The sequence below is a fragment of the Thalassophryne amazonica genome, chromosome 4 (assembly GCF_902500255.1).
Source record: "Thalassophryne amazonica chromosome 4, fThaAma1.1, whole genome shotgun sequence".
In the NCBI taxonomy this organism is placed as follows: Eukaryota; Metazoa; Chordata; class Actinopteri; order Batrachoidiformes; family Batrachoididae; genus Thalassophryne; species Thalassophryne amazonica.
In genome coordinates this window covers 45,753,443-45,771,921 of record NC_047106.1, presented here as the reverse complement: position 1 = coordinate 45,771,921, position 18,479 = coordinate 45,753,443, and the positions used below count along the sequence as shown (strand labels likewise).

Here is an 18,479-nt window from a genome sequence, read left to right as displayed (position 1 = left end):
AATACTTGTTTTATTGCATGCCCTTCTGTCTATTCCAGGGGTGGCCAAGTTCGGTCCTGGAGAGCCACATTCCTGACACACTTAGTTGTCTCCCTGCTCCAACACACCTGAATCCAATGAAAGACTCATTAGCAGACTTTTAATGAGCATTTCATTGGATTCAGGTGTGTTGGAGCAGGGAGACAACTAAGAGTGCCAGGAATGTGGCTCTCGAGGACCGAACTTGGCCACCCCTGGTCTATTCCTACTGTTCTATGCTGCGATGTGACACTGAAATTTCCCCATTGAGGGATGAATAAAGGCTTTCTTATCTTATATTTTGTGGTGTATAATTCACATTTTTGTTTTTGTTCTAGTTTGGGAGATGCTATATATACTGTACACCAAATAAATCATGCATTCATTATTCAGAATAATAACTATTTATATAGGACTTTCCCAGGAATAAAAGCACTAAGCAAAATAAATAATACTAAATGAATACAATTATTTAAAAAATAATAAAAAGTACACTGAAACAATGCATAAAATTCCCAAATGAATAAGTTGATGCTACTGCAAAAAGAGGCAGCTTTTGCGACTTAACGTTTTGTTTGCTTTTTGCTGCTCAGGGGCATTTTGACAGGTGCAACTCACACAGAAAATGCTACTAATTAAATACTAATAATTCAGGCCATGGTGGAACAGTGGCTGAGTGGTTAGCACTGTTACCTCGCAACAAGAATGTACAGTAATTGAGACTGCTTTGTTGGGATTTGGCGCTGTATAAATGAAATAAATTGAAACTGAACTGCAGTATAGTATCACAGTGCTGCGAATATCTGAATCCAGTAAAACCTGAGATGTAAATTAAACAGGTCATGAGGGTCAGCCACCAAAATTAGGCAATGTAAGACAAACCATGTTTGAGAAAGACACTGTAAAGTTAGGTTAAAGGGCAGCTATAAAGTAAAGAAGATTTAATTACTGTATTTCATGAAAGACAAATGGTAAATGGACTGCACTGACACAAAGCTTTCATTGACAGAACAGAGATGCTTCACATTCACCCATACTCCGATGTCACAGTACAGCCATGCACGGCACACTTATATAAAATAAAGTCACAAAATTCTTTGAAGAAACAATAAAAAATATAAAACCAGAACATAAAATTACTACACACAAGGAGCAGCTTTGGGATTCAGGACCAAGAACCCTAAATTATTTTCCTGTGTGACGGGGATTTAAATAGAATTCTCTGGTCATGAGCCAACGGCTTTAACCACTTGACCATAAACCTCCCACAAGATTAACTGCTCTTCAATTTATGACCCATCTGGAAATTCTGCACACTGATGACCACAGTGATTCATTTAGAAGTGGAAATAAATAAATAAATAAATACATCCAGAAGAATATAAACATCTGAAATATTTATTCATCCGTTCCTGAATTGTCATATTCTGAGGGGTGGAAGTAACAAAAATCTAATAATAAAAAAAAAATGCATATGAAATTTAAAAAGTAAATTAATTTCAAGCCAATTTGATTAAAGAAGTTGTGATATGACAAAAAAAAATATCCGTTTCCATCATCTTACATTCATCACTGGTTCACAGCAATCAATTTCTTTCTTCTAAAATATATTTAAAATACATTAATCAAATACTGTCCGCTTGTCCAGGGTGTATCCCACCTCTCATCCAATGACTGCTGGGATAAGCTCCAGCTCCCCCTTGACCCTTAACTGGAATAATGAATGACAAAATATGCCTACTTGGTGTACCATTTAATTTTTGACATTTTCCTGTCTAGGGCTTCTCGTGGCTTTGCCATCTGAGGGAGGAAAAAAGAAAAAAAAAAGATTGCCTAGAATACAGATTTCTGTGCAACAGTACAATCTAGCTATTTTTCATTCTGCAAGTTTGACAGCTATAGCAACCAAAATAAAATATTTTTTTTTCCGACAATTCCAGATACAAGTTGCCAACCAAAAAACTGATCAGAACGTGAGTGGGTGTGCTTTTTATTGATAATTTGAGGCAAAGAAGCAAAAATTGCTCACTCTGGACATAAATGTTGACTGAGTATTTTTATTAGCAGTATTTTTTTTTTTTTATTCAGTTAAACCTTTGTTCCTTCCGCTTTCCGCAACAGGCAGGTTTGTGTTTCATTCATGACTTCATCCATTGTTGGAGGAGTTGGAAGATGTGGTCCCGGGCCAAAACCAGTTGGAGGGGATCCTGGCTCCTCTCAGGATACATGTTGGCACAGTGGGCTGTTCCTGGATCAGAAAGAATAAATATCAGGAAGACAGAGAACAAGAGTTTTTATTTTATGAGAGCAAATCACTTCCTAATGACTGGAGGGGTATACAAGAAAGCTATTGTTCTGAACTGAAACAGATGCTTGGAATCTGGAGTCACATCCAAACACAGCACTGTCCAAAAGGTTTAGGCATCCGAGAGCTTTGAAAACAATGCAGCATTTTTAGACTTATAAAAATACTTCAAAACACAGGATTTAAATCTCAAGACAAACTATAATTGAATGCGAGATCATGTTTATTTGATTAAAGAAACTAATATTTTAATCACATTACAAGCCCCGTTTTCTAATTCATGGGGATACACACACACACACACACACACAACACACACACACACACACACACACACACACACACACACACACACACACACACACACACACACACACACTCACACACACACACACACACACAGCCAACTAATTACTTAAATACTTGCTACATACACCACAGCATGATTTCAGCACAAATTACAGGAGACAACATAAAAAGATGTAGATTCATCACCTAAAAATTACATAATTAAGAGGTAAGAAGAAGTTACAGATTTTACCTATTTATAAATATTATATATTGAAATATTTATGTGCCTCATACTTTTACACTGTACTTATATTTGGACATCGACAAAATTTTTTTTCTTATTTTAGCTCTCTACTACGACATGTTGGAGATGAAAGCAAATGGTGAGTAAGAGGTAATAATGCAGAAGAGAATTTTTTTCTAATCCTTTGTATGGCAATTATTGTAAAGGCCCTCTCACACCTTGACGATTTAGCCAGCATATGCCAACCGTGTTAAAAAACGCTGGCATAAGTTCAATATGTTAAGGGTGAGTTTTTTATACAAGTTAAGAGCATGCTGAAGCTCGCTGATGTATGTCCTAATAAGCTGCGCTCCTCAAAAAATTTTGGGCATGCTGAAAATTTCCGAGTGCCGGCGTGTGACTCATACGTCCCGCACATGCTGGACATAAGTTGTAGGAAAGTTACGTGATTGTTGGCAGATGTTTCTTGTAATTTATTCATAAATCTAAATCTGTACATTAGTGCTGGCCACTGATTGACTGAAAGCCACGGTCTGTATGCTGAACGACTGCTTCATTCACACACGAAAAAATATAAAGTCTGACCTGTTCATTTCAGTCCAATTCACCATCACAGATGAACTTGAATCCCCATAAAGCTCCTGATTTTTGAAAATGACCTTGGAAAATCCTTTAATTCGTGGCTGGAAACGCAGCGTTTTAAAGCAAGTCCCTCTGTGTTTTTTTTTTCTGCTCCAGTTGCGTTTCTCATGTTGGTATTGCGCTCTGAACACACAGAAGCGCTGTAATGATTTAAACTTTTAAAGCGCTGTCGGTGATCACCATGCCGACAGATCACACAGCACTTCATTCAGATCACATCTGATTGCAGCTGACTGGCGATTTAAAAGTTTAAATCATCAGTGTTTCATTATTCAGGTCTGTGATGACCTGATTAGGTCCGCTGATCAGGAAGCAGCCGGAGCTTTCAACATTTAAAGAGCCACAACATTCCATTCATTCACGGCAGCGTTTCCCAAAGCCAGTCCACACATCAGCATTCTGTACACAATGAAAATGGTCCACCAAGATAAAAAATGAAAATAAAAAAATAAAATAATGTTAAATTACTCTGTTTCTGACACACACCACATGGTGCAGTACTGACCAGAACCACTGGGTTGAAACAGGGCTGTCGGCATACGCTGGAAAATCGTCAAGGTGTGACAGCTGCATTAATTTATTAGACGTACAATAGCGTGTGCTAGCGTTTTTAATACAGCAGGCATACGCTGGCTAAATCGTCAAGGTGTAACAGGGCCTTAACTTACATCTAGGCACTTCATACAGAAGGTGTCCATCATTATGCAAATTTTTACTTTCTGTCAATATCTGGTCAAATTTATCCTTGAATGAATGTTTCTCATTATTCACACCAAATACATCTTTTTTTCCGCACCTTTGATGAAAATGGCTGGGAGGTCAGGTGAGATGTCCTCTGTAATCCCCAAAGCGTGCCAAGGATCAATGGACCCATTGGGGAAAACTATTCTGGTCGTGTAGATATCATAACCGCCGAAGTACTCGTTAGTTTGGGCCACGGCATCTATCAGCTGCTCAGCACTGACGTTATAGAATTCTGCACATTGTTTGACAAAATACCTGGATGACAAATATAGAATAACAATTCACAATTGATGAAGTCTCAAGCGAAGCTTGAGCAGCATGAAGAAAAGAAAATTATGGAAAAAGTTTGAGCGAGATACAAAAAGCAGTGTGTGCACTCTGGAGGCAGCTAGAGACGACGGTACACCATATTATATTAGAAGTTCACAATATAAATAACATTCACTGCACTGTACTCACTGGAGAGGGAAGCCAGTGAATGGCTGGTTGGGTGAATCTGTGCTCTGGTAGAATCCAAATTCAGTACAGGTTTGGTAGACCCACTGTCTCCCTGACAACACACAAAAGTTTTTGAGAAACCCCTTTCTGTTGCAGTGATCCCCAAACGCCATCCTACCCCTGAAAACTTGACACTAAAGGTGCAAGACAGGATGAAGAAACCCAGTTTTATTTAGTTACAGAAAGGCACTTCTAAATGCCAAATGTCTCAACAAGAAACCTGAACAATAATTTGACAATTAAGTCAACATTCTTAAAGGTGTTATAAATTATTTTTCTGCCACTAGATATCATGCTTGTGTCAAATTTCACAATGTAAACAAAGCTTCCCTCCTCAGCGGCAGCGACTCAACCACTGCACAGAACAGAACGGACAGCATCTAAACTGTTTCAACAGGTCTAAACAGCTCTCTGTTTGGAAAACCAGTCACATGGATTCTTGTACAGCACATTCTTGGTCAGAAGCATTTTAACCTCCATGTGTGGAATTTTGCAGCTGTCTGCCATCTCGGAAATAAATAAATAAATAAATAAATAAAAATTTGACATATATGGAGTGTTGTCTCTCTTTGTAAACAGAGGGAGTGACAAGAGTGTCACACAGCAGGACTGCATGCACAAAATGTCCATATGCACAAATCTCATGCACTAAATGTGCACACGCAGCCAGACTACAAAATCTAGAAGACAGAAACTCTCCAAGCACAGATAAGTGTTGATTCATTCGTGCCACAAGAAGCCATTTAGGTTAAAAAGCTGTTAACTGCTATATTAAGATTTAATTTAACGCAATGCTAAAATACCCTCGGCCATATGAGCATAAAAATAGGAAACAATGTGACCTTTTGACCTCTTTAAACAGGCCCAGGTTAACCATCTTAAGTCCAAGGTCTGTGTCCCAAGTAGGTTCCCTGTGAATTTGAAGACTCTGGCAGTAATAGGACTGAACTTACACCGAGCACAGACTGACGAATGGACGGACGGACACAAAGTCTTCACAATACCCGATGGCCATATTCTGGCCTCAGGTAAAAATGTCATTCATAACACCTTTAAGTCAAGTTTTCCATATAAAGATGTATTTTTAAAGAGCTTGAGGAAAACATCTGCATTAATTTCAAATGATTCTAAGATTGTTCCTGTTGTTGTCACAAAATCAACCACATAGGCACATTAACCTGTCAAATTCACACCGTTGTAAGAAATATTTTGTACTCAAGCACTGCAAATACATATTGCTGGTAAGGAAACATGTGAGACCAAAATCTCAGGAATGTTTACAGTATGATGTTGCTTCTATGCCATGAGGAATTAGGGTAGTTAAGGCAGTTATGAGGCCGGGGGTAATTTCCAATACTTGCTGGGTGGACCTAATGAAGACCAGGTATTATCCACCATCAGAAAACATAACAGCAATTTGAGAACACATAAGAAAAAAAAAAGACTGCAAACATGTACAAGCACATAAAACAGCTCTTATTTTTTATGCAACAGTGAAGTTATGAAAATCCTAATATTACCAAAATGACCCATCAAATTTTGCAGATATGTACCCACCTCCCCCTGCAGCTGGTCCATCCCAGGAAGAATTTGTCATGTCTTGGCGGTAATTATTGTAGCTTACATCTAGGCACTTCATAGAGAAGGTGTCCATCATTATGCGGGCCACAGCAGCATAGCGGGCATAAGGGTCCCCCAACGAAGCATCAGCCATCACATCACACAGCACCTTGATGGTGATGTTGGTTCCTAATGTGCCCTTTCAACACCAGCATAAAAAATAAAAATATTTTAACTTTTCAACATATCAAATGCAAAGTGATCAAAAACAAGGTGAATCAGATATGAATCACTGCCTGCCTCAGACCAGCAGTAGTTAGTTTGTACATATCTATTCAAGTAGAGAAAACTTCTTCTCTACAAGAGTCAGACAGAAGTCAGACTTCCAGAGCAAGAATTTTAGCTGAGGAAGCTTCTGCGATTTGAAGCGAAACGTCCTCGCGTCAAGCAACCCAGTCCAGTCGAAGATTCAAGCTTCTCTACTATGGAAACCACCTGGACAACTGAGAGCCTACACAGAAATATCTATTCAAGAAGATGCAACAGATAGAATTTCAAGTTTCAGGTGCTTGATAGTTTAATTTTACAGGGTTAACTCCCCCCCCCCCTTAAAAAAACAGAACCCATAAAAAATGTAACAAATTCTACTTAAACATCAGTCTGTGTGCAATCATTCCCCAAAGTTTCAGTTATCTTGGTCGCTTTGCATAAAAGTCATGTTCTTTCCAAATTACGCTCCAAATGGTATAACGTGTTGGTGAAATAGTCCTCCAGGCAAACTCTCTTTTCCTCGGTAGACCAAGACATGTTGGGGAAGATAATTGTTCCAATAGCACTGGTCAAAAAAAAACAGTTATTTTTTTTCCTTGCATGGACTTTGAAAACTGATTTGGACTAATTTGGGGGTGCTGAATCCAAATCCAAGCTCAGACTTCCTCTATAACATGTTATTTTGAAATCTACATGTTCCGTATTGATGGATTACACAAAACTTGCTCATTCACTCATGAGTTTGACGCCACTAATCATGCACAAAAGCAGCTTCAAAAGCATAGTTTTTAAACCAGGTTCACAAAATGTGAACAAGAGCCGTAGTATTATTTATGGCACTGAAGAGGTGCACGAGACTGAAGCTTTTGCTTCAATGCTTGATACGAGAAATATGTTTTCATACCTCAAAAACGTGATGTGAATGGCAAAAAAAACCCCACCAGATTCAGATTCAGTGCCCCCAAATTACCCAAAATCTGTTGAAAAACTCCATGCAAGAAAAATCGTGTTGACCAGTGCAGTCTCTCATCATCAAGTTTGTTTAAATATGTGCACCGAGATACCATGGAACAGTTACTGCATATACAGCACATACATTTCCTGAATTGTCACAGCGAGGACTTTTACATGCCAGATCTCTAGGATTTGTCATTAGAACAGAAAGTACCCAAGGAAGGCTCCAAGAACCACATTTTCTCATCTACACCTTTGAGCAATTTAGACTGGGATCGCAGTATCAGCAGACCCAACACAATATCATCTACAACCCAGATAGCCCAGACTGGATGTAGACTGTAGACCCATATCTGTAAAAAAAATACATCCAAACCACTACTAGAAAATTACTACAGGACTAAAAAGACTTTGAAACCAAATCTTGTTGACTTTGTTTCTATGGCTTGTGTTTGCTGAAATGCTGAACGTTCAACCATGGCAATCATCTGACATATCAAAGAGGATGAGCCAATTCAGGTGGTGTTACTATCAATCATACAGCATTTTTGTAGACGAATGGTCATGCCTAAAATGACATTTCTATTAAAATAATGTATTACTATACATAATACTATCATGGACATGTCTTTATTTGTACCAAGTGTCTGAGAGGTTAGTCTAAAAATTACCCATCAATTTAAAAACCGTGGCTCAATACTGACTGAGTTACACCTTCGTAATTCTTACCCACGTTCCTTGGTGGTATCTATGAACAGATAGTTTTTGCTACATTTGGGGCTTTTGCTCAGAGAAGCAGCTGTTGGCTGTTTGTCCACTAGTGCTGTGGACTCTGCTGCCCAGTGTGTCTCATGGTTCCTTTATAAGCGCCTCTTTAGTTTGGGGCAACAGGAAACCAGAGAGACCAAAGACTCTTTTGTTACTTTTTCACATCAGCTTATTGGTAACTGGACTCACGTCTCCTCGGGGCACCAGGCAGACAGAGAGGGGGTTGGATGAGGAAAAGGAAAAAAAGGAGAGGAAAAGGAAAAAAAGGAGGGGAAAAGAAGAAGGACAGGCAACAGGAGTAGATATTACTAATAGTAAGGAATTAAAGGTGATTTTTATTATTATTGTTATTTTGTGAAGTTTACAAAAAAGAAGAAAAAATAAAACACCTCAGGACTAATTCTGGATAATGTAATATTTTTGATCTGCACATTTAAGGCAAGGCTCTCAATTTGCCAGTCAATTTACACTCCAATCCTCACCTATGGTTATGAATTCTGAAAGAATCAGGTCACGGACACAAGCGGTGGAAATTAGATTCCTCTGTTGGGTATCTGGGCTTACATTCATGGACAGGGTGAGAAACCTGACTCAGATAAGGAAGTGTGGGATGAGCTGCTTAGTCTGCTGCCACCACGACCTGGACCCGGATAAGCGGCAGAAAATTAATGAATAATAATAATAATAATAATAATACATTTTATTTGGAGGCGCCTTTCAAGTCACCCAAGGTCACCTTACAAATAGTAAAAGCAGAGTAAAGAAAAAAAAACAAAACACAAATGTTAGTAAAACAAAACATCAACATAAAAATAAGTGACAAACTCCAGCTAGAGGTCATATGCCAGTTTGAACAGATGGGTTTTGAGTTGGGACTTGAATGAGGTGATGGAGTTTGATTGTCTTATGTGTGGGGGGAGGGAGTTCCAGAGTCTGGGTGCTGAGCAGCTAAAGGCCTGGGCACCCATGGTACTGTGGTGTGAGGTGGGGAAGCAGTCCAGCAGAGGTTTAGCGGAGGGTGCAGGAGGGAGTGTACTCATGCAGGAGATCAGAGAGGTAGGTGGGGACTGGGTTATGGAGAGTTTTGTAGCCAAGGAGGAGGTTTTTATACTGAATGCGGTAATGTACCGGGAGCTAGTGAAGCTGGATGAGAACAGGGGTGATATGATCAGATGATTTGGTGCGGGTGATGATCCGGGCAGCCGAGTTCTGGATGAGTTGCAGTCTGTTAATGAGTTTGTTAAGGAGTCCAGTGAGGAGGGCGTTACACTAATCAATGCAAGATGTGACAAAGGAGTGAACCAGAATTTTGGTGCTGGATTGGGACAGGGATGGGCGGAGTCTGGAAATGTTGTGGAGCTGAAAGAATGCAGTCCGGGCGATGGTTTGAATATGAGGTGCAAATGAGAGGGTGCTGTTCAAAATGACACCTAGGCTTTTGACTTGGGGAGAGAACGGTACAGGGAATCAGTCAATGGTGATGGGTGGAGCTGGGGTGTGTTGTGATTTAGTGAGGGTGGATTTGGAGCCCATGAGCAGGGCCTCGGTTTTATCTCTGTTGAGCTTCAGGAAGTTCCTGCTCATCCAGCTCTGAATGTTTTCCAAGCAGGTGATGAGGGAGGTGGGAGGGATGGCGGCCGAAGGTTTGGAGGAGATGCAGATCTGTGTGTCATCGGCGCAGCAATGAAAATGGATCCCATGGTGACGGAGGAGTGTGCCCAGGGGGAGAAGGAAAATAATAAAAAGAAGTGGACCCAAGACTGACCCCTGGGGGACACCCAGAGAAACACCCAAACGTGGTTCCTTAATTGCACGAGTTGTTGACGGTCGGTGAGGTATGATGTGAACCAGGAGAGCGCAGCACCAGTGATCCCAGTGCCAGCCAGGCGGTCCAGGAGCAGTGGGTGAGAGATGGTGTTGAATGCTGCACTGAGGTCAAGTAGGATGAGAATGGTGAGTAGTCCGGATTCAGCTGCATGGAGGAGATCATTGGTAATTTTGACAAGGGCTGTTTCAGTGCTGTGTTTTGGATGGAAACCAGACTGGAAAGGTTCATAGAGGTTGTTTGTCTCGAGGTGGGACTGTAGTTGTCCGGCAACCACCTTTTCAAGTGTTTTGGAGATGAAGGGGAGGTTGGAGATGGGCCGGTAGTGACTGAGGTCAGCTGGGTCAACGCTGGGTTTTTTTTTAATGAATGATATTCATAACACCTCTATACAGGGAAATCACGACTCCATCAGATCTTCTTCTGTGTCTCTCAACCTCAAAGGCTAAGGACCCAGAGACATGAATGTCACTGCAGAGATAAGTGAAAGTCTCTACAAGTTCTACAATTTCACTGTATAGTCACTGAAGTCATTGAAAGCCTAGATCTTCGTCTTGATCCAAGACAACTGCAAACCCACACAGTCCAACTGCGTTCAAGTCATAAGACTATGGCTTGTATGATTATATCACACAACTGATAACAGAGATTGAGAGATTTTGCAGATCAATAAAATTTCTGGCTTCTTACTTGACAAAGTTCAATGTGGAGTATATCAGGTTAAAGCTCAGACATGAGCCAACACAAAGTACCCTGACTTGAATCAAGGTACCTCCATGGTGCTGTTACACTGAGTGTGTTTCAGGGATGTCCCTGAAAAAGACATTGCTTGGATGGCAGCATGTGTTGCTCCAAAACCTGGATGTACCTTTCAGCATTGATAGTGCCATCACAGATGTGTAAGTTGCCCATGGCATGGGCAACTTTTACACCCCCATACCATCACAGATGTTGGAACTTCACACTGGTAACAATGTGGTCTTTTTCCTCTTTTGTCCGGAGGACACAATGTCCATGATTTCCAAAAACAAACTGAAATGTGGACTCATCAGACCACAGCACACTTTTACACTTTGCATCTGTCCATTTCAAATGAGCTCGGGCAAGAGAAGGTGACAGAGTTTCTGGATGTTGTTGATGTATGGCTTTTGCTTTGTATGGTAGAGCTTTAACTTGCACTTGTAGATGTAGCGACAAACTGTGTTAACTGACAATGGTTTTCTGAAGTATTCCTGAGCCCTTTACACAATGATGTCAGTTTTTAATGCAGTGCCGCCTGAGGGATCGACGGTCATGGGCATTCAATATTGGTTTTCGGCTTTGCCACTTACAGTCGTGTTCAGAATAATAGTAGTGCTATGTGACTAAAAAGATTAATCCAGGTTTTGAGTATATTTCTTATTGTTACATGGGAAACAAGGTATCAGTAGATTCAGTAGATTCTCAGAAATCCAACAAGACCAAGCATTCATGATATGCACACTCTTAAGGGTATGAAATTGGGCTATTAGTAAAAAAAAAAAAAGTAGAAAAGGAGGTGTTCACAATAATAGTAGTGTGGCATTCAGTCAGTGAGTTCGTCAATTCTGTGGAACAAACAGGTGTGAATCAAGTATCCCCTATTTAAGGATGAAGCCAGCACCTGTTGAACATGCTTTTTCTTTGAAAGCCTGAGGAAAATGGGACGTTCAAGACATTCTTCAGAAGAACAGCGTAGTTTGAATAAAAAGTTGATTGGAGGGGGGAAAACATATACGCAGGTGAAAACTTATACACAGCTGCAAAAAATTATAGGCTGTTCATCTACAATGATCTCCAATGCTTTAAAATGGACAAAAAAAAAAAAAAACAGAGACGCGTGGAAGAAAACGGAAAACAACCATCAAAATGGATAGAAGAATAACCAGAATGGCAAAGGCTCACCCACTGATCAGCTCCAGGATGATCAAAGACAGTCTGGAGTTACCTGTAAGTGCTGTGACAGTTAGAAGACGCCTGTGTGAAGCTAATTTATTTGCAAGAATCCCCCGCAAAGTCCCTCTGTTAAATAAAAGACATGTGCAGAAGAGGTTACAATTTGCCAAAGAACACATCAACTGGCCTAAAGAGAAATGGAGGAATATTTTGTGGACTGATGAGAGTAAAACTGTTCTTTTTGGGTCCAAGGGCCGCAGACAGTTTGTGAGATGACCCCCAAAGTCTGAATTCAAGCCACAGTTCACAGTGAAGACAGTGAAGCATGGTGGTGCAAGCACCATGATATGAGCATGTTTCTCCTACTATGGTGTTGGGCCTATATATCGCAAACTAGGTATCATGGATCAGTTTGGATATGTCAAAATACTTGAAGAGGTCATGTTGCCTTATGCTGAAGAGGACATGCCCTTGAAATGGGTGTTTCAACAAGACAATGACCCCAAGCACACTAGTAAACAAGCAAAATCTTGGTTCCAAATGAACAAAATGAATGCCTCGCAGATGTGAAGAAATCATGAAAAACTGGTTATACAACTAAATACTAGTTTAGTGATTCACAAGATTGCTAAAAAAGCAGTTTGAACATAATAGTTTCGAGTTTGTAGCGTCATCAGCAGATGCTACTATTATTGTGAACACCCCCTTTTCTACTTTTGTTTTACTAATAGCCCAATTTCATAGCCTTAAGAGTGTGCATATCATGAATGCTTGGTCTTGTTAGATTTGTGAGAATCTGCTGAATCTACTGGTACCTTGTTTCCCATGTAACAATAAGAAATATACTCAAAACCTGGATTCATCTTTTTGGTCACATAGCACTACTATTATTCTGAACACTACTGTATGTGTAGAAAGTTCTCCAGATTCTCTGAATCTTCTGATTATATTACGGACTGTAGATGATGGAATCCCTAAATTCCTTGCAGTTGAATGTTGAGAAACATTGTTCTTAAACTGTTGGACTATTTTTTCATGCAGTTCACAACGTGGTGATCCTCACCTCATCTTTGCTGGTGAAAGGCTGAGCCTTTTGGGGATGCTCCTTTTATACCCAATCATGACACTCACCTGTTTCCAATTAGGTGTTCTTTGAGCATTCATCAACTTTCCCAGTCTTTTGTTGCCCCGTCCCGTTTTTGAAATGTGTTGCAGGCATCCATTTCAAAATGAGCAAATATTTGATCAAAAACAATAAAGTTTATCAGTTTGAACATTAAATATCTTGTCTTTGTGGTGTATTCAATTGAATATAGGTTGAAGAGGATTTGCAAATCATTATATTCTGTTTTTAATTTACATTTTAGACAATGTCCCAACTCCATTGGAATTAGGGTTGTATATGTAAAGTTTGACTTGTGTTTGTTTCCATTCTGTCTCACCTCAAATGCTCTGTTGTCTTCATTATATTGAACCACATCCATGAAGTTCCCAGCTAATGTTTCCAAGAAGTAGGCAGAGTCCATCTCTGTCTCAATCTGCAGTTTGGAACACAAGCTTAAGACGTGAAGAGAAGGAAAAAAAACAAAAGAAAAGAAGATAAAACAGGAGCAGGAAGAGGGCCAGCAGAACGTTGATGATAGAAGTAGGTAGAAGAAGGGACAACAGAGAAGAAGAAGGGGACAATGGGAACAACATTAGAGCAGAATCTATTAACTGCAGCTTAATGACACCAAATCAGAAAGTTATAGCATTCAAAGGCCCACTACAGCTGAAGAAGTCTACTATCCCAAAGTGAAGTCTATGATCCCAAACGGTCATTACATCTCAAGTCACCCAGAGGCTCCCAGGTCACTCCTCAGTTCTGTTCTGTCCATTTGATATGTTAGTCCTGTTACAAGGTTATGGTGAAATGCCAAATATTAGGTCTGTATCTTGTAGTTACAGCCTTTGGAACTTTGTGTGAATTTTCACATGTCGTGAAAACAGTGTTTTCTACCAACTTTGCACGTTAATAATGAGCTCCCTATATGACTCACTGCTTTGAAACTGCTCATGCCAGGCTAACCTTTGGTGTGTTGGCAGTTTTAGTGTATCTTGTGAGATCTGCCTTCCACAAAGGCCTCAAAATGGTAGAAAACTCAAAATTTTACACATTGGTTGCATCTTTAATTCATTCAAAAGAAGCTATAGAACTTTTTGTATGATTGTTTGTGATACAGGTAAGTAAGTAAGTAAATAAATAAAGTGACCATACATTTATTTCCTCAAGCCTTGGAGGCAACTGGCTATAGTCAGGAATCGCCTAGTTTACTGTTACCAGCTTGCAGATTGTCCAAAATGCTGCTGTCAGTGTGCTGACTGGGACTAAAACAGATGCCCAGTCTGCACTAACACACGGCACTTTGGGTAAATATTGATGAGCTTACCATTGACAAATGCCGCTTTTCTGCAGAGCACATTTCAGAGACTTTTACCCTAAAATCAGCAGACTTCTTATGCTTCATGGGTACTGTTTAGGGCCTCGTGTGTCCATCTGTATTTAAACAAAACAACTTGAAGTGGTTTAATCTAATTTGGACCAAATTTGGTGTAATGTTTGAGGGTCAGCCAAGGACAAAGTGATTTGATTTTGAGAAAAGTCAGTTAATCAAGGTCAAATTTTGGCCCAATGCTCGCTTATATGTGTAAGACATTCAGCATAGCTATTCCAAGGAGCTGATTAAAGATACGTCTATGGTTTCTACTAAACACAAATACACTCAACAAAAATATAAACGCAACACTTTTGGTTTTGCTCCCATTTTGTATGAGATGAACTCAAAGATCTAAAACTTTTTCCACATACACAATATCACCATTTCCCTCAAATCTTGTTCACAAACCAGTCTAAATCTGTGATAGTGAGCAAGTCTCCTTTGCTGAGATAGTCCATCCCACCTCACAGGTGTGCCATATCAAGATGCTGATTAGACACCATTAGTGCACAGGTGTGCCTTAGACTGTCCACAATAAAAGGCCACTCTGAAAGGTGCAGTTTTATCACACAGCACAATGCCACAGATGTCGCAAGATTTGAGGGAGCGTGCAATTGGCATGCTGACAGCAGGAATGTCAACCAGAGCTGTTGCTCGTGTACTGAATGTTCATTTCTCTACCATAAGCCGTCTCCAAAGGCGTTTCAGAGAATTTGGCAGTACATCAAACCAGCCTCACAACCGCAGACCACGTGTAACCACACCAGCCCAGGACCTCCACATCCAGCATATTCACCTCCAGATCGTCTGAGACCAGCCACTCGGACAGCTGCTGAAACAATCGGTTTGCATAACCAAAGAATTTCTGCACAAACTGTCAGAAACCGTCTCAGGGAAGCTCATCTGCATGCTCGTCGTCCTCATCGGGGTCTTGACCTGACTCCAGTTCGTCGTCGTAACCGACTTGAGTGGGCAAATGCTCACATTCGCTGGCGTTTGGCACATTGGAGAGGTGTTCTCTTCACCGATGAATCCCAGTTCACACTGTCCAGGGCAGATGGCAGACAGCGTGTGTGGCATCCTGTGGGTGAGCGGTTTTCTGATGTCATTGTTGTGGATCGAGTGGCCCATGGTGGCGGTGGGGTTATGGTATGGGCCGGCGTCTGTTATGGATGAAGAACACAGGTGCATTTTATTGATTCCATTTTGAATGCACAGAGATACCGTGATGAGATCCTGAGGCCCACTGTTGTGCCATACATCCAAGAACATCACCCCATGTTGCAAGGATCTGTACACAATTCTTGGAAGCTGAAAATGTCCCAGTTCTTGCATGGCCGGCATACTCACCGGACATGTCACCCATTGAGCATGTTTGGGATGCTCTGGACCGGCGTATACGACAGCGTGTACCAGTTCCTGCCAATATCCAGCAACTTCGCACAGCCATTGAAGAGGAGTGGACCAACATTCCACAGGCCACAATTGACAACCTGATCAACCCTATGCGAAGGAGATGTGTTGCACTGCATTAGGCAAATAGTGACTGGTATCCCCCCCCCAATAAAACAAAACTGCACCTTTCAGAGTGGCCTTTTATTGTGGACAGTCTAAGGCACACCTGTGCACTAATCATGGTGTTTAATCAGCATCTTGATATGGCACACCTGTGAGGTGGGATGGATTATCTCAGCAAAGGAGAAGTGCTCACTATCACAGATTTAGACTGGTTTGTGAACAATATTTGAGGGAAATGGTGATATTGTGCATGTGGAAAAAGTTTTAGATCTTTGAGTTCATCTCATACAAAATGGGAGCAAAACCAAAAGTGTTGCGTTTATATTTTTGTTGAGTATATGAGGTCAGATGTCACCTTGCTATTGGTGACATGGTTCAAATTTCACAGTAATACAGAACAATATGTTATGGTTACCACTGAATCAAATAAAATTTAAAAACAAGAAATTCCCCAAAGAGAATAAATACTTTGTTTTATTTGAGCAAAGTATTTAGGAGTGGTGTCCAAGTGGTTAGTGTGCTTGGTTTCAGTGTGGAAGGTTCCCAGTTCAAACCCCACCCCTGCCATATTTCACCATGTAATGTGGAGTTGCATCAGGAAGGGCTTCCGGCGTAAAACCTGTGGTGACCCAGAGTAGGGACAAAATATAAAATAAAATAAAATAAAAACAAAACAAGGGAGCAGCCGAAAGGACTTACTGAATCACAAAAAATGATTTGCATGAATCTGTGTCAAACATGAAGGGCACGAGTGTTTGACTCTGATTGCTTCTTACTCTTTTATACAGTTGATTCTTTAGAATCTGTCCATTTGGGAAAAGACCACCTTTGAGAAGCACTGGTTGGTCCTCTGTCCAGCTATGTGAGAGCAGCTCATAAATGCGAGTTGCTGAAAAAAGAAGGAGCTGCTTAAATCACTAGTTCAGCAAACATCAGTGACTCATTGATAATTTAGGTCCTTCGGATGACGTAACATGCTGTTTTTAGTAAGCGGGTGTAGAGAAAAGTACTTCATGATGAAATGTCGATGCCAGTACTGTGTGCTCTGTCACTGTGGCGTGGAAAAAAGACAAGTCTCCAAACCACCTTTGTGTGCGTCTTCATGCATGATGACACGCCTGCGTCTATGGGCTGCAAAATTAGCACAAAGCTTAAATAAGTGTCACATGTGGTCAGCGCCGTGCAGACACAAAGGCACGGCTTTGATGTGTGTCAGTAAAGAACATTTAATGCTGCTTGTACACCCTGTGAGCTAACCTCACTGTTACTCTGACAACAGCAGAGGCGACCTGTAATAACTGCAGATGTAGCACAAACATGGCAAGAGTGAGGCCATATTTAAATGCTGAAATTTAAACCAACAAAGAAAAAACATGACGAAAATAACATACTCAACAAGAGTAAATGTCATGTCCAGATAGTATGTGGGACCGATAGGTTGGTCACTACCACCCAGGGTGGCAAAACATTTGAGATGGTATTTTGGGCACTAATCCATAGGGAACTGGGCGGGGGAAATAAAAAGTCTGATGTTGCACGGTAGTAGCAGTGGCCAGGTCGAAGTCAATGAAGGATCAAAGGGATCAAAATTTGTAAAAGCTCCAAACATATTGAGAAGTATCCCACAGCAGTCGTCTGATCATATATGACCCAAGATGGCTGCCTTCCGCTCTACTTTAAGAGATCCCGAACAGAATTCTTTTGCACAGTGCGTTTCTAAATTCTATTTGTCTAATTTGTTATCCTATACATCGTTAAAATTTACAATGACCAAGACGATTGTATTTTATTTGTTATCAATGATCTCATGATGATGTTAACCTATCTATTATGGCCCGGTCACAGGTTTCGATCTCAATGGGCTTTTATCTGGTTAAATAAAGATCATTATTTAACCAGATAAAGGCAATAGCTCAGTTGGTAGAGCGAGCCATCTTATGGCCAAAGGGTTGGCTGGTTCAAATCCAGCTCCCAACCAGTCCAAAAAAAATCTGCATATTGCCATTGTGTCCGTGAGCAAGACACTTAACCTTGTCTGTGAATGAATGCCATGTGTCTGCCCCAGGGCAGCTGTGGCTACACTAGTAGCTTACCATCACCAATGTGTGTAAATGTGAGTGAATGAATAATGCAACTTGTAAAGTGCTTGGGATGCCTTGAAAAGTGCTCTATAAATCCAAGTCATTATTATTATTATTATTATTATAGGGATTCCAAAAAGGTATAGTTTGGACTATGACTAAATTTTATGGAGTTATGGGGTAAAAACTGTCAAAATCAGTTTGAACAGGGGTAAAAAGTCAAAGTTGCTCCAATTTTGGAAAAAAAACTCAATTACTGGTTAAGCTAATACCGCAGAACACAGAAGCTCAAAGTGCTTTACAAAGTGACACCTCACATTCACATGCATCAGGCAAAGCACTCAACTGCACACGGGAAGCAATTTGAATA

General features: G+C 40.5%; 1 protein-coding gene and 1 long non-coding RNA gene across 2 annotated transcripts in view; both read right to left on the bottom strand.

Moving 5' to 3' along the window:
• Positions 1-2,014: 2,014 nt before the first annotated feature.
• Positions 2,015-18,479, bottom strand: part of prss16 (serine protease 16) — a 33,103-nt gene continuing 16,638 nt past the window's right edge. The window contains exons 6-10 of the mRNA XM_034167815.1: positions 13,476-13,590; positions 6,300-6,501; positions 4,704-4,794; positions 4,297-4,499; positions 2,015-2,266 (exon numbers count right to left, since the gene is read on the bottom strand). Of these exons, the coding sequence (XP_034023706.1) occupies positions 2,157-2,266; positions 4,297-4,499; positions 4,704-4,794; positions 6,300-6,501; positions 13,476-13,590 (721 nt within the window). The 3' untranslated portion in view covers positions 2,015-2,156. The remainder of the gene's footprint in view (positions 2,267-4,296; positions 4,500-4,703; positions 4,795-6,299; positions 6,502-13,475; positions 13,591-18,479) is intronic.
• LOC117508151 lies at positions 6,517-12,630 on the bottom strand. Its single transcript, XR_004559997.1, has 3 exons — positions 12,620-12,630; positions 7,903-7,904; positions 6,517-7,091 (listed from the first exon to the last, which is right to left on the bottom strand). It is a non-coding gene; the product is annotated as an uncharacterized LOC117508151 (long non-coding RNA).